We start from the raw sequence: 21,927 nt of genomic DNA, 5'->3' as shown, positions 1-21,927 counted from the left end.
TCTCTCTCTCTCTCTGACACACACACACACACACCGCCTGCCCTCTCATCTCCTTGTCTGACAGTAAGTGTGTTAGCGTCCATGCTGGCTGCCGCCCAACCCGCCCAGCTGGTGAGAAAGGAAGAGCAGGGCGGGGAGTGAGACCAAGCGGAAAAGCAATAAAAGATGGAGGGAGATTAGAGGTCACTATACCGACAGGGACTGGGATCCACGCTGGAGAAGAGGCGGTGGGCGTGGAACAGTACAACCAGTAAACTGGCTGCAGTTTTTCCCCCCCTGCCAGTGGTCCAGAGCGTACGTGCCAAGTGGCCATGACCGTTTTCCAGGTAGAGAGCTATCAACAGTCCACTTTGGTCACTGAGTGGCATGGCTCAAACTCGGCACCTCTTATCGGCGTGGGTCAGACTGCAGAGGAGCGGACACAGACATGGCATTAAATCAGCAGCTGCATCACAAAGCGTGGGCGCTCCATCTACAGTGAATTAAACTGCAGGGATGTGGGAGAAGTGGCCCATGAAGATCACTTTACCTCATTTCAGGCCCTGATCTCTCAACTTTTGACAGTTGATTATTGTTTTTTTAGCCACAGCGCTCATTACATGTTTGACAGGTTTGGCTCAGACAGGACACCCTCACAGGGGTTTAAAACCTTCCCTGCAACAATGGTGGACATTTAGTTTGGTGGTGTGGCTCTGCTCATGTAATGATTCGGTACAAATATGAGTTGGCTTGACATGGACTGTCTATTAGTGGCTGAAATGCACATTGTTAATAAGCCATGGTCACGCTGAAAGATACCTGCACAGTTCACCTAAGCAGTTTTTAACTCCGGAAAATTGGGAACAGACATTTCCCAGAGTTTGCCTTTCACAAATGAGCATAAGAACGAGCAGGAGATGGTCCAAGTCCGACGCATTCACAATAACGGGAAAATGTTCAGAACATTCCGGAGACAGCAGAACGGCTCCAGCCTCGGCCCTTATGGCTTATCTCAAATTGTGTGCTCTTTCCAAATGGAAATCTTCGTCCTCCAGGTTCATGGCGCCTCTTTCTCATCTTGAGGTACTTGTATTCTTCCAGTTTCGTGTGCATTGTGTTATAAAAATTATCAACACTTCCTCCGAGTTTTTTTCCTGCAATATTCTCACATGCACTCACTCCAGAAGCAGATGCACAGTACGTCTATACACAAGGAGGTCAGGGAGGTAAATTGTTGAAGGAAGTCTGGTGAATAAGGGTACAGAGCTCAGCCTTGTTGTATACAGATTCAATAAATATCAAATGTGACATCATTTAAAATGAGTCGGTACCACGAGGCTGCGCGATTGCAACCGTGTTTATCATCTAGTGGTTTCTAAACACGTGGGGGTCACAAGATGAAGCAGAAAGATCACAAGACGTTTAATGCAATAGGGGGAAAAAACCTTCGACGCAAGTGGACACTATTTAATTATGAGGGAATATAAATCACCAGTGTTATAATCTGGATACATACTGAGAGGATTTTGTTCACGGGACAGACTGTGGCGTGCTGAGGTTGAGACTGTAATGTCTTGGGAGGGGTGATTGCGCTGGTGTGAACTAATCACGTGATGTCACAGTATAAATGCAAAAGACAAGAAAAAATGACTTCATATAGGCAATGCTATGCTGGAAAAAATATGCTAACCATTAGCATGGTGACTAATCGTAATGCAGGAAAAAAGAGCCCAGGAAACCTAAAGATGCATTTGGTAATTTTATTAATTTTCAAGATGCAATATCTGTAAATCCACCAGATAATAAGAAAGGATGTCTTCTAAATGAACACCATTGGGAGGAAAATGGACATAAAGACTTCAGTGGACACGACCACAGGGTCCTCCATTGTTCCTCCTGTTCTCCATCAACGTGCAGTAAATGGAGGGACAGATAGAGGAGTGGGACTCACAGATGGTGCCAGGGAGCAGAGGGAGTATTCAAATGATTCTTCACAGTTTCAGAGCTCAGAGATGCTGCGGCAATCGAGGACATTCGCTCCGATAACATCTCACATATTAAAAAAACACACAATAATTACTTCTCCCAAGCTTAGCAGCATTGCAGCTATAGCTTAAAATGTGTGTGTGTGTGTGTGTGCCAGGCATTGTGCAGCAGCAACCGCAGCCTCTTGGGTTACTGAGGAATGCATTTGAAGACAATCATAATGAGGCTCTGTATCTGCCCAGCTGTAGCCAGAGGGGATCTCTGAACTCTACTGAACTGGACCAGCCAGGAAAACAACCAGATACATCTTCTTTGGATCCCACGTCTGCCAAGAAAACATTCACCGGATGTGTGTGTTTGTGTGTGTGTGTGTGATGAATCAGTATAACTACCTCTACTTCCTATTGTATAATTGTATTCACCCATCGTTTCTACGGACAAAACACACACACATTGCAAATTTTCATATAACCATCACACACAGACACACACCTTGTCTCTCAGGTTGCTGCAGTGTTGCTGTGTTCGTATCACACATACTCAGCCTCATAATCTTGCATTTTCTTCCGAGTCTGATCCTAAATTAAAATCTGGAACAAATCGTCTCCTGTGGATTATTAATATTTGTGAAGCCGCAGCATTGTGAGCTCAGGTATAAAATCCCAGGCTTTGAACCTGTAAAACGAGCTCCCAGACACACACACTATCACACACACACAGCTGCTATAGTGCATAGGATTAAATGTATACTTCAAAGCCCATTGTCTGCTTCAGATCAGGTTTCCACCTGAGTCACGGCTCAAAAGGACATACCTGTGTGCGCTTTGTCAGAACACGACCTTACCTTAACAAACACCGATTCTTCTTCTGCTCCGTCCTTCAATTTAGTTTTCCCCTTCTCTTTTTACACAAGTATACATAATTATATACTCCGAGCTCCCAGATTGTTTTAAAATGACTCCAACTGGCACCGCACCTCTCACAATGGCACTGCTTCATACGTTGCCAGAAACCAAGATTGAATTCAGTGCTCAGATCCAGCGGTGTATACAGCTGTCATCCTCCAGTTTCCTTTTATAACAACTGGGAAAACAAAAATGCAAAACGGGGGAAATTTAGGGCAACATACAGATGATTTTGGCCCCAGGTTATTTGTGCAGTAGACGAGCGCTGGTTGCGCCTCATTGTGGTTAGTTAGCAATGTGGCACAGGCTGAAAGTATAGCTGTTTATAGCTACCGAAAAGCAGGCGAAATGCAGAGCTGGCCCCGTTCGACTCCCCCCAGGATCACATAAAACCCACACAAATACGTCTGAGGGGTATTTGTGCGCCCATGTACACACACCACAAACAAAACCTGTGATTATACCCATTCAGACATACACACACACTGTAATTACATACAGTGACGCACTGCTGCCCGACATACCATGATTTGAAAGATATAATATTGTCTCGTAAATAAAACATGTCGGGACCCAGGAGGTGCTTATACATTGCTGTTAATGGTTGGGGTAAACACATTATGCACACTGAAAAACAAAAACCCCACCACTACCAGAACTGGAAATGGTGTGTATTGGAGGTTGTTGTCGGAAAGAGGGGGGCGGGCCCTGGGGTGGACTCTGGAGCCGCCTTGGGGGTCGGATGTGTGTTTATTTAAGTGTGTGTTTTTTGGAGTCACGCTGAATTTAGGGGGCTAGCCTCGAGATAAGGAACGGAGTTTAAGATGAAAGGGAAATGGGGCGAGAATGGAGGGGGGGGGGGGGGGGGGGACGTACACTGGCATGGAGTTTGTGGATCACAGGGGGGGAGGCGATTGGAGGGGGGAGGAGACGAAGGAGCATATTGTTTTGATGTTGAATTTTAGGTTTGTTTATTTGACATTACATAACACCGGCTTATGTATTTTGAACACTTATAGTGTGTTATGTGTGTGTGTGTGGGGGGGATGGGGGGGTTCTGGTAACTTCTTACTGGGAGATGGGAATATTTGTGAAAGGCAAATGTTGCCCATAGCAACGGCCTTCATTGTAAAACTGGTCCTTGGAATACAACACACACACACACACACACACACACACACACACACACACACACACACACACACACACTGGCAGCCATGTTCACACTGACACGTCTTTTCAGTTCTTTCTGCACTTTCAGTCGACAAACACACACACACACACACACACACACACACACACACACACTTTTAGCCTGGAAGTGTGAAGCACACTCACTCTCAGTTCCCACTTTGTGGAGCTCATATCCTCGGTGTGTCGAGGCAGCTTCAAGTCAATCTCATTTTCAGGAGGTACATATAGCGTTACAGCTCCGACTTGTGCTACGATGTGATGGACTGAAATGCTCGGGTTTCTAGATTCCATTATGCTTTTATTGGCTTTTAAAGGTATCAGGTTTCCTCTGTCTGGAGCCGGGGAGGAGCTTGAGCTTCTGTGTGTGTGTGTGCGTGTGTTTGTGTGTATGTGTGCATGTATATACATTGGGCATCACAGAGGCTAGTAAATACTCAGCTCTGCAGGGCCTCAGGATGGGCTTTAGATTGCTGAGGCGATACGTTTGGCCTGACTGTTTCCCATTACCTGGAGAGAAACCCAGCCCTTTGCTTTTGGCATTAAAACAGCGCACTGCTCAATCTAGGTATTGAATTCAGTTAAGAAACCAGTATTCAGCTCCTTTACATAAGTAGAAGTTGCCACACTGTAAATCCACATTACTACTACAGAATATACATATTTTATTAACAACAAGCAACTTGTATGTAAATGTTGTTCCTTGTAGTGATGATCCCACAGAAAATGAAGGCCTGACTCTGCAGTACATACCCCCCTGCTATGCAGAGTGTACAAGAAGCTTTTAGTGTTGGTTTTTAAATTTCTTTTACTCTCCTGGTTCCCTCTCACTGTTCTGATCAGTGTCATTTCCAGACGCAGCAGGCAGCTGACACAAATCCTTTATCCATTACCTGATCAAGACAGGCAGTTGATGACTAGTTGGTAAGGAAGTGAAGCATTTAGCTGCTGCTTAAAGTGGTTAAAGATACATTTAAAATGGAGCTTTAAAGGGTAAAAATTAAAACATGATGCAGAATGACGTCCCATACCTTCTTCACTTCACATGATATTCCCCCAAAAATGTTGGTACTCGCCGGAAAAAAAGATGCCATTGGATAAGTTTGCTGTCACATCACCTCCTACTTAGCAGGCTAAGGGCAGAGTAACAGAAGGAAATGTAGCAGTGGTGAACCTTTACCTCACGTTCACTTGAATGCCCCCACCTGGCTATCACTGGCTGGAGTTTTGAAGATGGAAGAGACCCTGATATGAGCTGTCTGTTTGCACCAGCCAGCAGATAATGATGTCAGACATGAAAAGAACCACAACCTCAACTAGAATAAGGTCCACACAACTGATTTCCGTGTGCATCACACCCTGAACTGTCCATATTCAACAAGCGTTGATGCGTAGTTCACCTCAGGAGGCGATTATCATATGTGTGACTGAGCCCTACAGCTTGACTGATCAACAACAGCTACAGCCAATCAGAGCACCAAGGACCTTGTGACCAGACATAATGGGTTTCCCCTGGTAAAAGGTCATGAGGTGTGTGACACCCGGACGCCGGTCAGTCGTGAAGTGTGAACTGGCAATTTTGATCGAGTAAAATAACCGTTGAGTTAATATTCAAAACTGCTGTGACAGAAAGTAAGAAAATAGCAGTAAAACATATCAGTAGAAATGATTGGAGACCTGGTATATTTCCACAATAAATGCACAATGTATAGTATCACATTTATAATGTGGCTGCTTTGTTTTCTATATACCTACTTAAAACATATGTAGACTATATGCACATCTTTAAAAAGAGCAGTGATGTGCACCGTAGTTTGATGATCATTGCACTGCAGTATGGGTGGTGTCTCTTAAGTGCATGGATCTGATATAACTATTAGTTGACCTCATGTGATGGGAAAAAGGCCTCTGAGTGCTAAAGTGTGTCTTTAAACAGGGCAGGGATGTGGGGTTGAGGTCAAGAGAAAGGGAGATGAATGGAGAGAGAGAGAGAGAGAGAGGAGGGATCAGCCTCAAAGTGACCGGAGACTCGAGGTCGTTCACTTCAGAGGTTCAACCCTCAAACGATCCACAACTAATCTCTCTTTACCTGACCCTGAGGGAGGTCGCCAGCTGAGCTCACGTTCTCCCCTCACAGAGATAAATAGATTAGTCCTCAAAGTGCAGATGTAAGTAATTGAAACCTGTAACATTAAAACATCTAAAAACAACTAGAACAATGTTGTATATCTAGTTGACTCGCGTATTTATTTACATCATCCCAAATGCCTTCCAACAATGATTCCACCAGTTTTATTCAAGGTAACTGGACATTTAATTTAGGTTGCCTCGTACTGGGTCACGATTATTCATTGCCATTTGCTGCGTAACAAGAATAGAAGGTTTTTTAGTCTGTGAACATGATTTGGTATAAAAAGTCCCTAAACCTAGAAGCTACAATGTACTGTTGGGTTAGACAGAAGTAATGTTTGAGGATGGTCAAACATTCCTCAACAGTGAGCAGCTGGTGTTTGAGGAGTTTTTTTCAGATTTGTTCAGAGATGCAGCATTGTGGATTTTTAAATCGCACTTTTAAAAGACTGATATTTACCTTGACATTTTTGGGCTTTGGGCTGATGATGGTTTCATGGCCCCATGAACAACACTGCTGCAATTTTGGTCCAGAGTGAAATATTGCATGCCAGTATTGTCATTTTATCCATAAAAACACTTAAGTGACGAGTAATTAAGTTGATCGATTGATGAGCTTATTGATAATTTGACAACTGATTGAGGAAATTTAGTTTCAGGTTCTGGCCTCTCACATTAGAGGTTTCATTTGTTCCGTTTTAAACACAAAAAAAGCCAGTAAAAGACATCATTTATGTATTGGGATTGTAAAATGTGTATTTTTATAACATCCTTCTGACTAAATTAATATTTTAAATAACGATTAACCCTTTTGATCATTAATTAAAAGACTCATTGAAGCCCGAGTTCAAAAGTGAACTGCTTTTCTGCGCTGTGCCTCTCTCCAGTCGGAGCATCAGCTGCGATTGACACGACTAAATGAAACCCCTCTCTCCGTAAATGCTTTGATGTTCCTCTGACAAAATCCCAGCTTTGGATCAACTCATTAACTATGCTCCTCCATAGAGCGCCAGGCAGACAGACAGATGTTCGCCTGTCCCTCCACCACCGCGCTTGTGTGTGCGTGCATGTAATCTGCCAAAGTGGTCCGTCTTTACGATGTGAATGACGAACAGCTCAGTCATTCATGATGAATAATTCTAATCTCTGTCATCTGCCTCTCCCCCCCTCCTATGTGTCACCAACAGGGACAGACGTGGTCGCCATCCATCGATGACGAAGGCTCGACGAGAGACGAGTTCTACGATGATGAGGATCTCTACTCGGGCTCCGGCTCTGGCTGTAAGTGTGTGTGTTTGTGTAGGTTTCTGTGTGTGTCTGTGTGTGTGTGTGTGTGTAGTTGTGTGTATGTGTGAGGTTAGTTACACATTCACGCCCTGCTTCTTTCAAACTAGACAGCTGCTGGTTTTCAATCTCCTGACCCTGAGGACCCCACTGCCTCCCTCCACCCCTCTTCCCCCCCATTTATGGTTGCTCTCATTCACCAGACTTCACATGCACGGTCACACAATGCAGACAGGCAGCTTGGCTCCACAGACAGGTTTTGTAGATTTAGTTCTTTTTGCAGATTTATGAAAACACCTTTAAACACCGACACATCTTTGCAAACAAGAAGTTACCCAGGCCTGATTCTCCCAGATCTCATTTGCTCTAATCAGATTACAGTCCACACAGATTAGACGATCACACGCATACACCAGCAGTCAGTTGTGTGCACCTGCCTGCGTGCGTTGGAATTACCTACTTAACCTAAATCACGTTGGTGTAATTTAGGCAGATTTTCTGATCCGTCTGCTGAAGCTTGAGCGCAAGTCTCCTTATTATGCATGACTCATTGAGGGCTGCCCTCGGTTCACGCACTGCGCTATAGTAGTGGGCACGCTCAAAATAAATTACAATTCAGAGCGGGAGAGTGCAGCAGAGGCACCCCCTGTGGTTGAGACAGCCGCCCAGTAAATTGCCTCATCTCAAACTGTGATACTGAGCCGTCGGATTCCGAAGAAAAGGCTCATTTTCAACACACGGTTTGTGCGTTTTGTGCCGCCGCAGCTCCGGAACGTGGCATTTTGTGACGTCTGATGTGTTTAACAGTTGCTGCATTGTTCCCGGCCATACTTCGATATCCTCTCCAGCACCTCTGTCAGCTTTCATGCCATTGTGTCTGTAAATTCAATTTGTTTCCCTTTCAACTCGGGGAGCTCCGTGCTGCTATAACAAAATGAAAGGTGTTATAATGCTCTTATGAGGTTTAAGAAGAAAACGAGTCACTCAGCATTCACCATCTCCTTTTCTTCTCTTCTCCTCTTTAATTTTTAATATGCATTTTTCTCTCCGTCCATACAAAAGCAACCAAACCAGCAGAAACATTGATTAAATCTCCTACTCTCCCTGTTGAATACACTCAAACTCACAGTTCACTATTGTTATTCTCATTTTCTTGTTTTGCTCTTTCTGTTTGTTGTCTTGTGGCTAAATGGCGAAAAAAGTAGCGATTTGATTGCAGCTCATTTTGTTGCGCTGAGTCATCGCCAAAATTATGACTTTATTATTTAGAAGTGACTTGACGAATCAAACCCAGCTGTGTATGTGTCTCTGGGTATATTGACATTTAAAATGTACTTTGGCAGATACGGTTTAAAGAGCATTCCACCAGGTTTACACACTAAAGTCAGTATAAGACGAGGTTGTTTTAGTTTGAGCTGATCAAAGACTGGAGGTGTATAATTTGAAAGACGTGGGCATTCACCAGGCAGGGAGTGGCTGATGAAAGCATGCTGTCAAGTTGCATTGTGGGAAATCAAGGATACAGTGTTTAGGGGACAGAAAGTCAGATAATCTTTGCCTCGATACATCCAATGACATCCTTCATTGCTGCAGTGCTCCACTGACTGTAAGGCTGCACGGCACCAACAGGCTTACGTCATAGTTTTCAAATGTCACCATCTTGGGCCAGAATTGAGGCATCGTTTTCTCTAAACTGATTTTAAAAAAAACAACTAATACAGGTTCTTATCCAGCCATAACGTTGTATGTCCATTGTACATTAAGGCAAAAATATACTTCCTGTTTAATTTGTAGTGGTTTTTATACAATCAGATTTTAGCTGGGGCTAACTAGTCACTTATAATACTATCAATAAATGAATTCGACACAATGTGCTTAAAAACAAACAATTTTCTAAATATCTTTAATTATGTGAGGCTTTGCTCTAAACTATAGAGCGAACAGGGAACAAGGCATGACGTGCACCTCACTGAATCAGGAAATGTGTTTGGATGTTGGAGGTATAATTGGGGCTCCTTTATGACCCCTAGTTTAGAAAAACTTTGATGCGTACACATTACACGCTCAGATGTATTCAGTAGATCATTTCCTCAAGAGTCTGCACAATGGTTATTGCAGTGCAGTGAAAATTAACAGTCGAGCGACACGACACTTGTTAACGATGATGCAAAATGATAATGACTTCTAAATGTCTGGAATCCCAATTTACTGCCAAATAGAGAGTAAACCTGAGTGTGTGTGAGGCAGCCACAGTTTTAATGTTATCTGTGAGTGTGTGTGGGCAGGTGAGGTCTGTGGTTGTGTTCCACAGGGAGAATTGTAAATGTTATAACTTCACTTATTGCTGACTGATTAAATCCTGTTTAAATTCACGACACTCTCCTCTCTGCTCCTCTCCAGTTCCTGAGGTCAGTGTGAGGCCGACCTCAGTGGGTGTGTCCTTCACCACAGAAGAGCCCCTCCTCCTCTCGACCACCCAGGCCACAAGCCCCGCCCCCTCCGCCTCACCTGCGGCCGAGCCCAGCCCCATCCCCGAGGAGCCCACCGCCACCCAGCTGCCCACCGAGGCAGATGGAGAGAGCGGTGCATTCTGGGAGAGAGAGTTGGAGAAGGAGAAGGAGCTGGAGATAGAGAGGCAGAAGGAACTGGAGAAGGCCAAGCAGCTGGAGAGGGAGCGAGAGAGGGAGAGAGAGAGGGAACGGGTCAGGGAGATGGAGAGAGAGAAGGAGAGAGAGAGGGAGAGGGAGAGGGAACGTGAGAGGGAACGAGAGAAGGAGAGGGAGAGGCAGAGAGAGAGAGAGCTGGAGAGGGAGAGAGAGCTGGAGCGAATCAGGGCCGCTGCTGCCGCCCAGACCACCGCCGCCCCGAAGACCCCTGCTGCCGTCCCCGTGGTGACCACCAACCCCACAACCAGCTCCGCAGAAAGCGCAGCGCCCTCGGCCGGTTCTGATGACGTGAGCACCACAGAAGAAGAAGAGGACGTCTACCTGTCCCCGGAGCCCACCTCGATGTACCCCGGCTTCGACATGGAATCCACCACAGAGGAGGACACCACCACCATAGCAGAGACCACACCTGAGGCCACAACAGCTGCTCCCACCACCACCACCACCACCGTCAGAACCAGGGTCCCCTTCAGGCCCAGGGTTCCGATGACAACCGCCACTCAGGTGATGCCAACGGAGAGAACGACCAGTCCACAGCAGCCCACAACCACACAGGTGAGAGTCTCATATCACCACATGAAAATGGAAAAATGGATTAGATCTACAAGTCTCCAAGTAACAGTCTGGTTCTGGTACTAAAGCAAAATCTTTATTACAAATACAAAAACGTGTCAACAAAACTTTTTCTCATTTGAAGAGTTGCATAAAGGACAAAAGTCAACACGAGATGATAAAAACCCCAAACCACTCTGCGATAACTATTTGAAATGACACCAGTGTAGGCTGTTCAGCTCTTTTCAATTTGTCAACTTGATACTTCCACTACTTAATACTCTCAAACTTCTCGACCCGGCCTGTGATGCACAACCCATTCATTCCCAGTGAAGACATTCATCTTTAAATGTAATCACATATGGTTCTTGAGAGAAGTGATTTCCTGAATCGGCTGGGTCCTGTAATCTTCAGAAAATGTTTCCTAAAAGCAGGAATTCATGGTGTATTTGTGGGTTAAAGTGGATTAATACACATCAATGAGAAACGTGTACATATCAGGCTTTTGGCTGCACAGACAGAACTTCTCAGTCGGAACAGTTCATTGTGGGTTTTGATGTGATGACAACAAGGAAAATAAAGAAAGTCCCCAGTGTCAGGTTTGTCTAAACACAAGAACTTTTCCTGACTAAATCGAAAACTACATTTGACAAGATGATGATCTAAATCAGTAGCTGTAAGAGGAGTAACATCGCACAGTAGTAGATTCAATTCATGTGGTTCCAATAAAGGTTTGATTCCCATGGCTGAGTCCTGTTGACGTCTTTACCACTGACTGTTAAATTAGTTACAGACCAGAGTCATGTATATGATTTGTGTGCATGTGTATATCTGCAGCGTCTCTGCATTAAAGCATGATGCACTCAGACTTGTCTGGTTTTCCACTTTGTAATTAAGCCCCCAGATTTTATGAAATGCGTATACGTGCTGGACAACATACAGCTTTCCACCGCTCCGAATATACAGAGGCTCATTGTTTCAAATGGGAACATGTGCCATGGAAAGCTCTGTGTTTCAGTTGGACAAGTTTCAGTGCAACGGCTCCATGAAACAATGTTGTTATTCTCACTCCCCCCCCCCCCCCTCTCTCTGTCTCAGGAGAATAACAATGAGGTGGGAGCTGCAGGACCAAGTGGAGATTTCGAGATTCGCGACGATCGCCGGAACGATCTGGGTCGAGGGATTCTGCCTGTGGATCCTGATCTGATCGGCAACACGGTGGACGCGGGAAGCTCTGCCGCGCAGCTGCCCCAGAAGAACATCTTGGAGAGAAAAGAGGTCTTGATAGGTAAGAATATCTTCCAGTAAAATCCAAATAAAGTTTCTTTTTTGTTACTGTTTTGTATGTTTTGTCTTGTCTAAGGTTTTGTCATTCTGCCTCCAATAATAAACACCCTGTAGATGGACAGATTTCCTTTCCCGTTGCTCCCTCTGCGCTCTCCTGACTTTTTCCGGAGCTGCAAAGACAAACTGGTGTTACCTTGAATTCACGTAGCTTGAATTCATCATGTGCTACTTATCCCAGTTTGACCCATTGAGATCAAGCAATCCTCTTCTTAGGTTATCCAACCCCTCCTTTCTCCTCCTGTCTTTTTCTCATCATTTCCCCTCTGGGTAAATCCAATTTCTTTTCAAGTGCCCCCCCCTCCCCTGATCCCAAAGAGCTGTTGTAGAAAGCGAGGCAGCAGCCAACTCGCCTGACCTGACTGGCTCTCTGTCTCTCCTTCAGCTGTTCTGATTGGTGGATTGCTGGCGGTGGTTTTCGCTGATTTCCTGGTCATCGGTAAAGAGCAGGAGGCAGCAGACTTTAGACTAGACTGTTTGTGTGATAGAACCAAATTACAGCAACATGTTAGGCTCATACATTCATATATACAACGGTTTATTCAGGCGAATTATTTTCCAACAACACGTCTCAGATTTTTCACACTGATTCAGGAGACTTTCAGAATTCCCCCCCAAGAAGAGGAGATTGGAGCCATTAAGGCAAAACAGGATTAATGCAACTTCTAGTCTTGAAAAATGAACCTTATTTTTGCCTCAGGCCATTCTTTCAAATCATATAATAATTACATTTGTTTCCTTCATATTGATTTTGATCAAAAACCACCACTCCTATTCCTCCTTCATAATCTATACAGTGCTTCAGAGTGTTGTAGCAGCTGCATCAATATTTCAAAAAGACAAAGCGTCTGCAGGCAAAGCTCTGCACTGAGGCACATGGGTGCTCTAAGCTAAATACTAATGTTAGCATATGAAGCATGGAAGCTTTCCCAGTTTGCCGATACTAACAGGAGGATGTGTAGCTGGTGTAGTGTTAACATGTTCACCACGTTGGTTTAGCATATTAGCATGATCAAAATGCTAATTTGCCTTGAACACAAAGTAAAGCTGAGCCAGATCTGAATTTTATAAACCAAAGATTATTTACTGGATGAAAATTTGAATTAAATTACAAAAGTGACATCCTCTTTAATTGTGCAATTATTTTCCTCATCTACAACACTCCAGATGTCCTCCACCTTAAAAACTAATATGTAAAATCGACATATTCATGCACAGTATAGGACAATAAGTACATGTTCAAAATGTTAAACTACAAGAAATGGTGTTTCAGAGGTGTCCAGTTCTTTTGCAGTTCTCCGACAGTGCATGGTGGAAAGTTAAATTGCTTTAAATGGCCCAGCTTGTGCAGTTCTGATACTGGCCTTAATGGTATACACACAGTAAACACCTCCCACTCAATGAATGGAAACAAAGTGTTCCTCGAGCATTTAGGAAAAACAAAAAACACTTTGTTCTCTGTTATGGCAACAACGCCAATTCTTTTAAGGAAGGAACGTTTTTGTTCTTATTTCGTTCGATTACGTCACATTTATAAATCGCGCGCAGCAAGAGTTCATGAGCGCTACGTGCACTGAAAGGTGGAAGGCTGGAGCTGCTGTGGATAGGTTACACCAGCCCCGTCAGGCTAAACTACGATGCCACACTGCAGGGCTGCAATTTAGCACAAAGCTGTTGACAAGTTCAGGCTCATCAGTCCTCACTTAGCAGCTAGGTGATAGTGATGCTGTGGTAGCTTTGCTCTGCTTTCAGACTAGAGTGTTTTTTAAAGCTGCGTGTTTGTAGTGCTGTAGTCCGCTGCAGGATGTAACCGTGGCGCTAATGGCATTTTTGTGTTTGTTTATGTGTACTTCTGTGTGTTGGTAGCATCTACGCCGTAATAATCTGGAAAGGTTTTCTGATTTCCACCATGTCCTTCTGCATTTCTCCAGCCGTGATAGTGGGAGGTGTGGTCGGCGCCTTGTTCGCCGCCTTCCTGGTGATGCTGCTGGTGTACCGGATGAAGAAGAAGGACGAGGGCAGCTACACGCTGGAGGAACCGAAACAGGCCACCGTCACCTACCAGAAACCAGACAAGCAGGAGGAGTTTTACGCATAACACCCGTACGCCAGAGAGACCGCCCACCGAGGGAGAGAGAAAGATGGAGAGAGAGAGAGAGAGAAGAGAGATACTCTCAGCGCCCCCACCTCCTCCTCCTCCTCCTCTTCTTTGTTGCTCCAACGTCATCTGCTCGCCTCTCCTCATCCCTCTCTCCTCTCGTCTCCAAAACACTTGAGAGCGCCTTTCTCTCTGCGGACTTGGAACTTTCTTTTCAATGAAAATGAAAAAGAGGACAAAAAAATCCAAATATATTCTGAAAAAAAAAAAACCACATACACACAAGATGTTTTTAAAGTAAATGTTGTTATTAATATTCTACAGATTCTCTTGTTCTGTATGTAATGATATGATTATTTTCTAAAAAAATCAACTAAACAAAGCAAAACACAAGCGCTTAACCTGTGTTTTCCAGCACACAAAAGTCCCCCCTCTTCGGTTTTTATGGAGCGACTGAAAGGCTTAAAGGAAAGAGAGGAGAGGAGAGGGGCGGTACGAGCTGAGGGAGACACAAAAGAGAGAGAAAACAGAGTGATGGGCTCGACCCTGCCCCTCACCCCCTCACCCCCTCACAAATAACACTTAGAGCTTCTGGTTGGCCACACAGAGCCAAGGGTCAAAGGTGAGAGGAAGGGTCTCTTTTGTGCCTTCCATCCCTCTGGTGCTCAAACTCACACAGGCATACATCCACATAAACACACTTACACGTACGCACATGTACACACACACACAGACACACACACACACTGGTATCTGCTCGAAGGTGGCTCTGGCCTCTCTCTGTGCTCAGCCAACCAGAAAACGATGCTCAACCCTTGGCGTGTTCCACAGCGTCGAGGAGCAACTGTGGAAACACCGGCTGGTCGCGTCAAGGCTCGCTCCACGGCCCGTCTGCTCCTCTAAGCTGTACAAAGAATAGTTATGGATAGTAATAATCAATAATATATCAATGTTTTGGGCTGGATGGTGAACAATAATACCGTGATAATAATAATTATGATAATAATAATACTTCAACAGGAGGATGTGTATTTAGCAGTTTAAAAAAAAAAGTTTATATGTAAATATTGTATCCTTTCTGACATCACTAACCATCTGCATGACCACGAAGAGTTTTTATTCATCACATTCGTCTTCACTCTAGATGAGCTGTGCTCTCGTCAACCACACACACACACACACATGCAAATAAACACAAACACACACACACACATACATACATACATACACAAACCCACATCAACACACCACAGACTTTAAATATACTGTAGATCATATCATTCAAACACATATCAAACCCATCGTCATCATCATCATCGTCATTGTGATAGTCATCACTTTTGATACGAACGCGATCGGGTGGTTTCAATATGTTATTGATTAGTTGTCAATCAGTTGCTGCGGTTGGTTTAGAGTTTGGTCTGTTTGTATAAAAGCACAACTATGTTTTCAGTCATCACGTCGTCCGCCATCACGTCATCCGTCAACCCCCCCCCCCCAAACCCACACACCCTTTGCATGCCTCACTTTGTTTTTTCTTCCACCATTGGCTCTCTGTGTGGGGATGGGAGGGGCCACTGGGAAGCATGAGGGGCTTTAACAAATCAGGAAGTGGGAATCCGTGCAGGAAGTTGCTCACACGTGCACTAATTCAGTCAAAAAACTTAATCGTAGTTAAAGGATTGGTTTTGAGTGGTGGGGGAAAAGACTTTGAATCAGTGTTTATGGCGTCAACTGAAACCTGCAGGACCAATATGGGGACCGGGTCATGGGTCATGGGGATTGTGAGGAGGGCTGTGCTTCTATCTAAGAGATTGTAACAATAACCACACCAGTGTGACTGGGCTAGTAGCTTCTATTATACTCAGTACTGTAGAACAAAAATGCATGGGAGTCAAAACTATACTAGTCTGGGTGTGAGTGGATGCCTGTGTGTGTGTGTGTGTCTGTGTGTTTTTGTCCGTGTGTGATAGAAAAAGAGGGTTAAGTTTAAGATGGAATGTACTGTGGTCGAGAGTGTGTTTACCTACCCCAGCAGTTCTCACGCTCTTCCACAGACAGGTAACACACCTCTTCTACTCCTGTGTGGATTTTGCCTGCCCCCTCGCCAGTGTGAGAATACGTGCGTGTGTCTCCACCTCATCTAAACCCACCACCTGTGTGTGTGTGTGTGTGTTTGCGTGAGTGTCTCACCTCGGTATTTCACAGCAGACTCTTGTGTACACTGACTAGCCTGACGACGTGTGTGCGTGTATGCGTGTGTTTAGTCTGTTCACTGCTGAATGTTGGGCAGCTGGTCCCTCACAGTGGCTTTCACACACACACTGACTGTGTCTTCTCACTGTCTGTCTGACTCGGCCTGTCTGTCTCTCTGCAACGGGGACAGACGGACAGGCACCACGCCACTTTCTCACAGGCAGGAATGATCTTAACACGTACTGTCTTTTCTAAAGTGACTGTCAAAATGTAAACGTGTGTTTGTACCCATATAAGCCTGCGTAGCCAAATAAGATGCGTGTGTGTGTGTGAGCGAATAAGAACGGGTGGATTTGTATGTGTGAGAGTGTAGGTGAGTGTGTGTGTGTGTGTGTGTGAAGCCTAATGGAGGCTACACTACTCTATGTTTGCTGTTCCCATTCCTGTTTTTATACATTTGCATTTTTTTAAGGCTGAGTTTCTGTCATTGGCTGAGTGGGCGAGAGGAGGCGGATCCTCCACGCCACCGCCCTGTCACTAATCTGCCACTCTGTTCCAAATAAAAAACCTGATTGGGTAAATCTGTCCCGTCTTGTCTTTCCTAATTAGAAATTGGTAATGGTGATCTTGTTTGTGTCCTGTCTGGTCTCATGAACACATGTTGCACTGATCATAAACCTAAGTTGAAGAGCAGTCACATGACACTAAGTGTGTGCACTCTATTTACTACCAGCAGTGGAAAACGTCAAACAACTCCTTATCTCCCGAGTGATGCCAACTACAGCTGCAGTTCTCTGTCACCTCCAAGTTTCAATTAGAGCTCAGAGCAAACTACAGGTATTAGAATCATTATTTGCCCAGTAAACAACTGCTACTCCTGTCCTACAAAAATATGTGTAAAATTATTATGAGTTTGTATTGTGTAGGTTGAATAAACACCATTTACTTCAGCAATGTCAGCACAATAAAAAGTAAACAGTCAAATGAATAAATGGGACACACTGCCAAACTGGACTAAAACGTTACATGACAAAGCCGAGCCCACTTTAATCAACATTGTAGTTAACTTTAATTTTCCCTAGAACAAATACACCACTAATCAAATACCAAAAGCAATTACCATGCAGTGAACATGGGGATTTCACAGCCTCTGGGGATCACGGGAATCCAGCTTTGATCTTTTATATAACTTTGCATTTTTCTCACACGCAAGCGCTTTTCAGTGAATCCTCAATTCAATCATTTCATTTTACCAGTTTAATGAAGGGCTGTAGAAAGAAGGTCCTGTGTTTTTCAGTCTAGACCGAGAGGATTTTACAGAACTTTCTGGTCTCATGCCTAATGTCAGCAGGCACGGGCTCCATCCCCTGTGACCCTGCTCAAGGATAAATAAGTATTGAGAATGAATTAGGGGACTTTTGTGATTGGCAGGAATTACAGAGTTAATGTCACTAAATCAAATTTTAAGAAGGTCTTTCCACCAATAAGAAATGAAGAAATCCACACATCCTTTGAGGGTCGTATGAGGAGATGGGTCCGACCCCTGCTGATATTGGACGAGAGGCCCATAGAGACAAACAACCATTCACACCTACGGACAATTTAGAGTCTCCAATAACCGCTTAACCCCAAACTGGAGAACTCAAGAAAGACAACCGGGAAACTGCTGCACCACTGTGCTGCATTATGAAGAAATACGAAATCTGATGTTATATCGAAGAGCTCTACGGAAACTGAGAGGGGAAGCATTACATGGAAATATTGTCCGAATTTCCTTTTAGTGTTTTCACCACCTGCTACTTGTGGAAGCCTTAAGAGGAACTGCTTATGAGCTCTAAATTGTAGCTTTCAACACAATTACTCCCTATTCTCCTCGGGAAAGTCTATTGCTTTCATTAGCAGCACTCTCACCACCCCCTAATTAAAGATGCAGTTCATTTCAACATGGATTAATGTGTATTCATTGACTGAAAACGTTGGTTCACTGGAAACATACTTTTCTCACTGTGGCCTCTCGTGCTTTGAAACCACGCAGACCACGTCCAGTTTTGAGATCCCTGGCGTTTCTGCTCACAACAATTATGAAATATGTGTTAAATTCAGAGAACAGACGATGAACATTACACCTCCCCGCAGTTCCATCACGCTCTTTGGATAATCCAAAGTAACCAGGACATTGTTGCTGGTAAGACAGAATGCTGTTGAATTATTTAGCTACTCTCTTTTACCGGCGCCGAGGAGAAATCTCAGACACATATATCTCAAAACCTGGTGACCTATTTGAATGACAAGGTGAGATTATTCAAAAGATGTACAAAAATATATTGGTCTTCACTGTGACTTCTCTCCTGCTGCTGGATTCGGTTTAAACTTAAGTCCCCATTCGTTTGCTCACTGAGCAGTGAGTGTTTAAACAAGTGGGTAAAACAGGCGGCCCGTGTTGGAAATGTATTTTAGTGTTGAACATTTAAAAGAGCTCACATGCAGACATGAAGTCTCGCTCTGGTGTTATCACACACCAGCATTAGCATGGCCTACATACCATTTCTAACCCACTGACATTAAAAGCAACCCTGTGCCCCTCAATGCTACATATGACAGAGCTGCTGTGTGTGCGTGCGTGTGTGAGTGCCTGTGTGTGTGTGTGTGTGTGTGTGTGTGTGTGTGTTTGTGTGCGTGCGTGCGAGTGCGTGTGAGATTTTATGCGTGTACGATCACAGCCTCTTAACAGCCCATTTACACATGCGTAACTCAGTGAAACCTCGAGGGAGAAACAGCCAGAGATGTTATAATTCTTAAGTAGTCACATGAAAATGTGCTTATGAAATAATTAGATAAACTGTCCTCTGGGTTTTTTAGAGCACATAGGAAGGGGTATTATTCTCCTCAGTTTACATTCTTAGTAACAAACCAGATGAAACCAAGGTCACTGGGAGTGGAGGAGCACCAGTGGGTCTGCAGATGGCCTTTCCCTCGATCCAGAGACGACGACAACAAACCATTCTGGCCTTGGTTAGTGGGCCGCTGCTACGGAAATCTGCCATTACCCAGACGACAAGAGGGGGATGATGCATGAGCCTTCTTCTGTTTGGGAGAATAAAAGCTTTACTACTCCTGGGTTGGGGTAGACAGGAGGGGGTGCCTGGGGTCCAGCTCATACCCCATCTGGTGGGTGGTGGAGGAACGACTGCAGTAAAGGCAATCTGACAGAGAACCTGATTTTAACCTGTAACTATTTCAATATATTTAACTTTATCTATAAATATATGAATCTTTTGTGTCTGGGTTCATGTGTTTATAAGCTTGTATCTAGATTTAAAGTGCTATAAGTACAGGAACATACAGTATTAGTGTTTCAACCTTAAATGAGAATCCAGTTCACATTAACAGATATTAAAGAACTATATTTTTGCAATAATTCATACTTTGATATCATACATTTGATATCATACATTTGATTTGATTTATAAGAGTTTGAGCATTTTCTACTTAAGCCTGTACATATTTTAATTTTAACTGTTAAAATAGTTGATTGTGAAATAGTTAATAGATAGATAGATAGATAGATGGATACTTTATTAATCCCGAGGGAAATTCAGAATAATATATGATATGAGACACATACTACTAAAACCCTGATCCTTTCATTGATACATTTATTTATATTTGTCACTCTTTTATTCTGATGTATTTTTATTTGGTGTGTGTGTGTCTATGAATGTTTGTTATTTTTTAGGGCCCGAGCACTGAGAGGCACCCTCTTTAACATGCTCAAATTCTTACCAAAATTGCTGTTATTTAATTTAATATTTTTATTTACCTCCTGCGCAGAAGCGAACTGCGCACATCCTGCTTTTTTTATGTGTTATTTATTTTTTAATTTACATTGTGTAAATTATTGTGCAATTAATAGGTGGTTGAAGTCCTGCCAATTTTAGGAGTTCAGTATCTTGCCAAGGACATTTCGGCATGTAGATGGGGAAGAGTGGGGATTGACCCCAAACTTCTTGTTGGAAAACGACCACTCTACCACCTAGGCCACATCGCCAGCTCATTCACATGAGAAAATAAGCACGCTAAGAACATGGAAAAATTATTGTGTGTGTGTGTGTGTGTCTGTGTCATTCTATGCTGCTTTTGATTTCATTGACATTTTGAATTTTCGCTGTCCAATGGCTATTTGTCCCATTACATTGATGTCACTCAGTAAAGCACACGTCCAGCATAAAGGTGATAAATAACATTTTAAATAGATACATAGTTAAGCTTAGGTTATTGTTGCTACATTCAGCTATAGATGGAATATATAATTTGACATTAATGGTCAACAAAGAAAAGTTTTATATAGATGAATGTATGTATAGTGTAAAGATGTACATGTGTATATTCGAAGTATATAAGTATAGATGTGTATATTTGAAGTATATAAGTAAAGATGTGTATATCTAAAGTATATAAGCATAGATGTGTATATTTTGTAGTACATATTTGTATACCTGTGCCTTTCTCCCCGTTACATCCTGGTTGGCCTGTTCTGGTCGCTGATTGGCTGGCTCGGTTTGACCCTTGTCGCGATACTTCTGCTGCTCAGCGCTCGTGAGGAGCTAATCAATCAATCAGCGGGATGATTAGCCTCCCGTCGGGACCAGCGTTCTCCGCTCGGCCGCTCGGTTAATTGATTATTAGTGAACGTTTATTGGTGTTTGACAGCGGCCGTTAATATGGAAGAAGACTGTGATGTGGCAGAAGACGTTGGTAAGGACTTCTGGGACTTTCGGGCTCGAGCCATGATGTTCCGGTAACTTTTTAGCCTTCCGAACAGAAGTACGGCTTGAGTCTTTATCTTTATTGTTCGCGTTGATTGACTTTTGAAAACTCCGTGTGTGCATTTAAAGCTCCTAATCTTCCCGGTGAGGTGCAGCTCCCGGTGCTGCGGGACCCACGGAGACAATTTCCGAATGAAAAGCGGTTTATTAACACGGACGACCCCGCTGTTTGAGCAGTGGGGACGGGTTAGCCGGGGTAGCAGCAGCTAGCCGGCCCCGGTTAATTAACGCGCAGGTGAGGTGGCACGAGGCGCCGCTCAGCTGGGACACTCATTAAGTGGCTGCTGTCCGCAGATCCTCTGGGGACCATGATCACCAGACCTCTGACCAGCTGCTGTCCACTCGGGGATCAACCGCTTCTCCAACGTTAGACAACTGTTATTAGGATATAATCAATATATACGACCTCCCCGGGGCTTTGCCTCTATGTCAAATAATAAAAGTATATCTATCAGAATAAATTATAATCAATCAATCAAATTTTATTTGGGTTAGGGTTAATAAAATTACCCTGTATAGACCATATTCACAAATCACAATTCGTCTCATAGGGCTTTAACATGGTGTGACATCCTCTGTCCTTAACCCTCAGCAGGGGTAAGGAAAAACTACTAAAAACCCTTTAACAGGGTACAAATCTTATATATAAGCAAAAGTCTTTAAATGAAGTTTTTCTAGCTTATTTTAGCTTCATTCAGACAGAAGATAGTCTGTTTGTAGTAGAGCTGAAACCTGTTGATTTACTAAAACCATATATTTTTCTGTCTATA

At 43.7% G+C, this 21,927-nt stretch overlaps 1 protein-coding gene across 1 annotated transcript in view; it reads left to right on the top strand.

Moving 5' to 3' along the window:
* Positions 1-16,912, top strand: part of sdc3 (syndecan 3) — a 31,851-nt gene extending 14,939 nt beyond the window's left edge. Inside the window, exons 2-5 of the mRNA XM_053446958.1 lie at positions 7,379-7,472; positions 9,876-10,696; positions 11,792-11,981; positions 13,969-16,912. Of these exons, the coding sequence (XP_053302933.1) occupies positions 7,379-7,472; positions 9,876-10,696; positions 11,792-11,981; positions 13,969-14,135 (1,272 nt within the window). The 3' untranslated portion in view covers positions 14,136-16,912. The remainder of the gene's footprint in view (positions 1-7,378; positions 7,473-9,875; positions 10,697-11,791; positions 11,982-13,968) is intronic.
* Positions 16,913-21,927: the final 5,015 nt, after the last annotated feature.

Source organism: Pleuronectes platessa, chromosome 18, assembly GCF_947347685.1.
Source record: "Pleuronectes platessa chromosome 18, fPlePla1.1, whole genome shotgun sequence".
Lineage (NCBI taxonomy): Eukaryota > Metazoa > Chordata > Actinopteri > Pleuronectiformes > Pleuronectidae > Pleuronectes > Pleuronectes platessa.
Note: the sequence above shows the minus strand (reverse complement) of the source record. Positions and strands in the feature narration are given on the sequence as shown.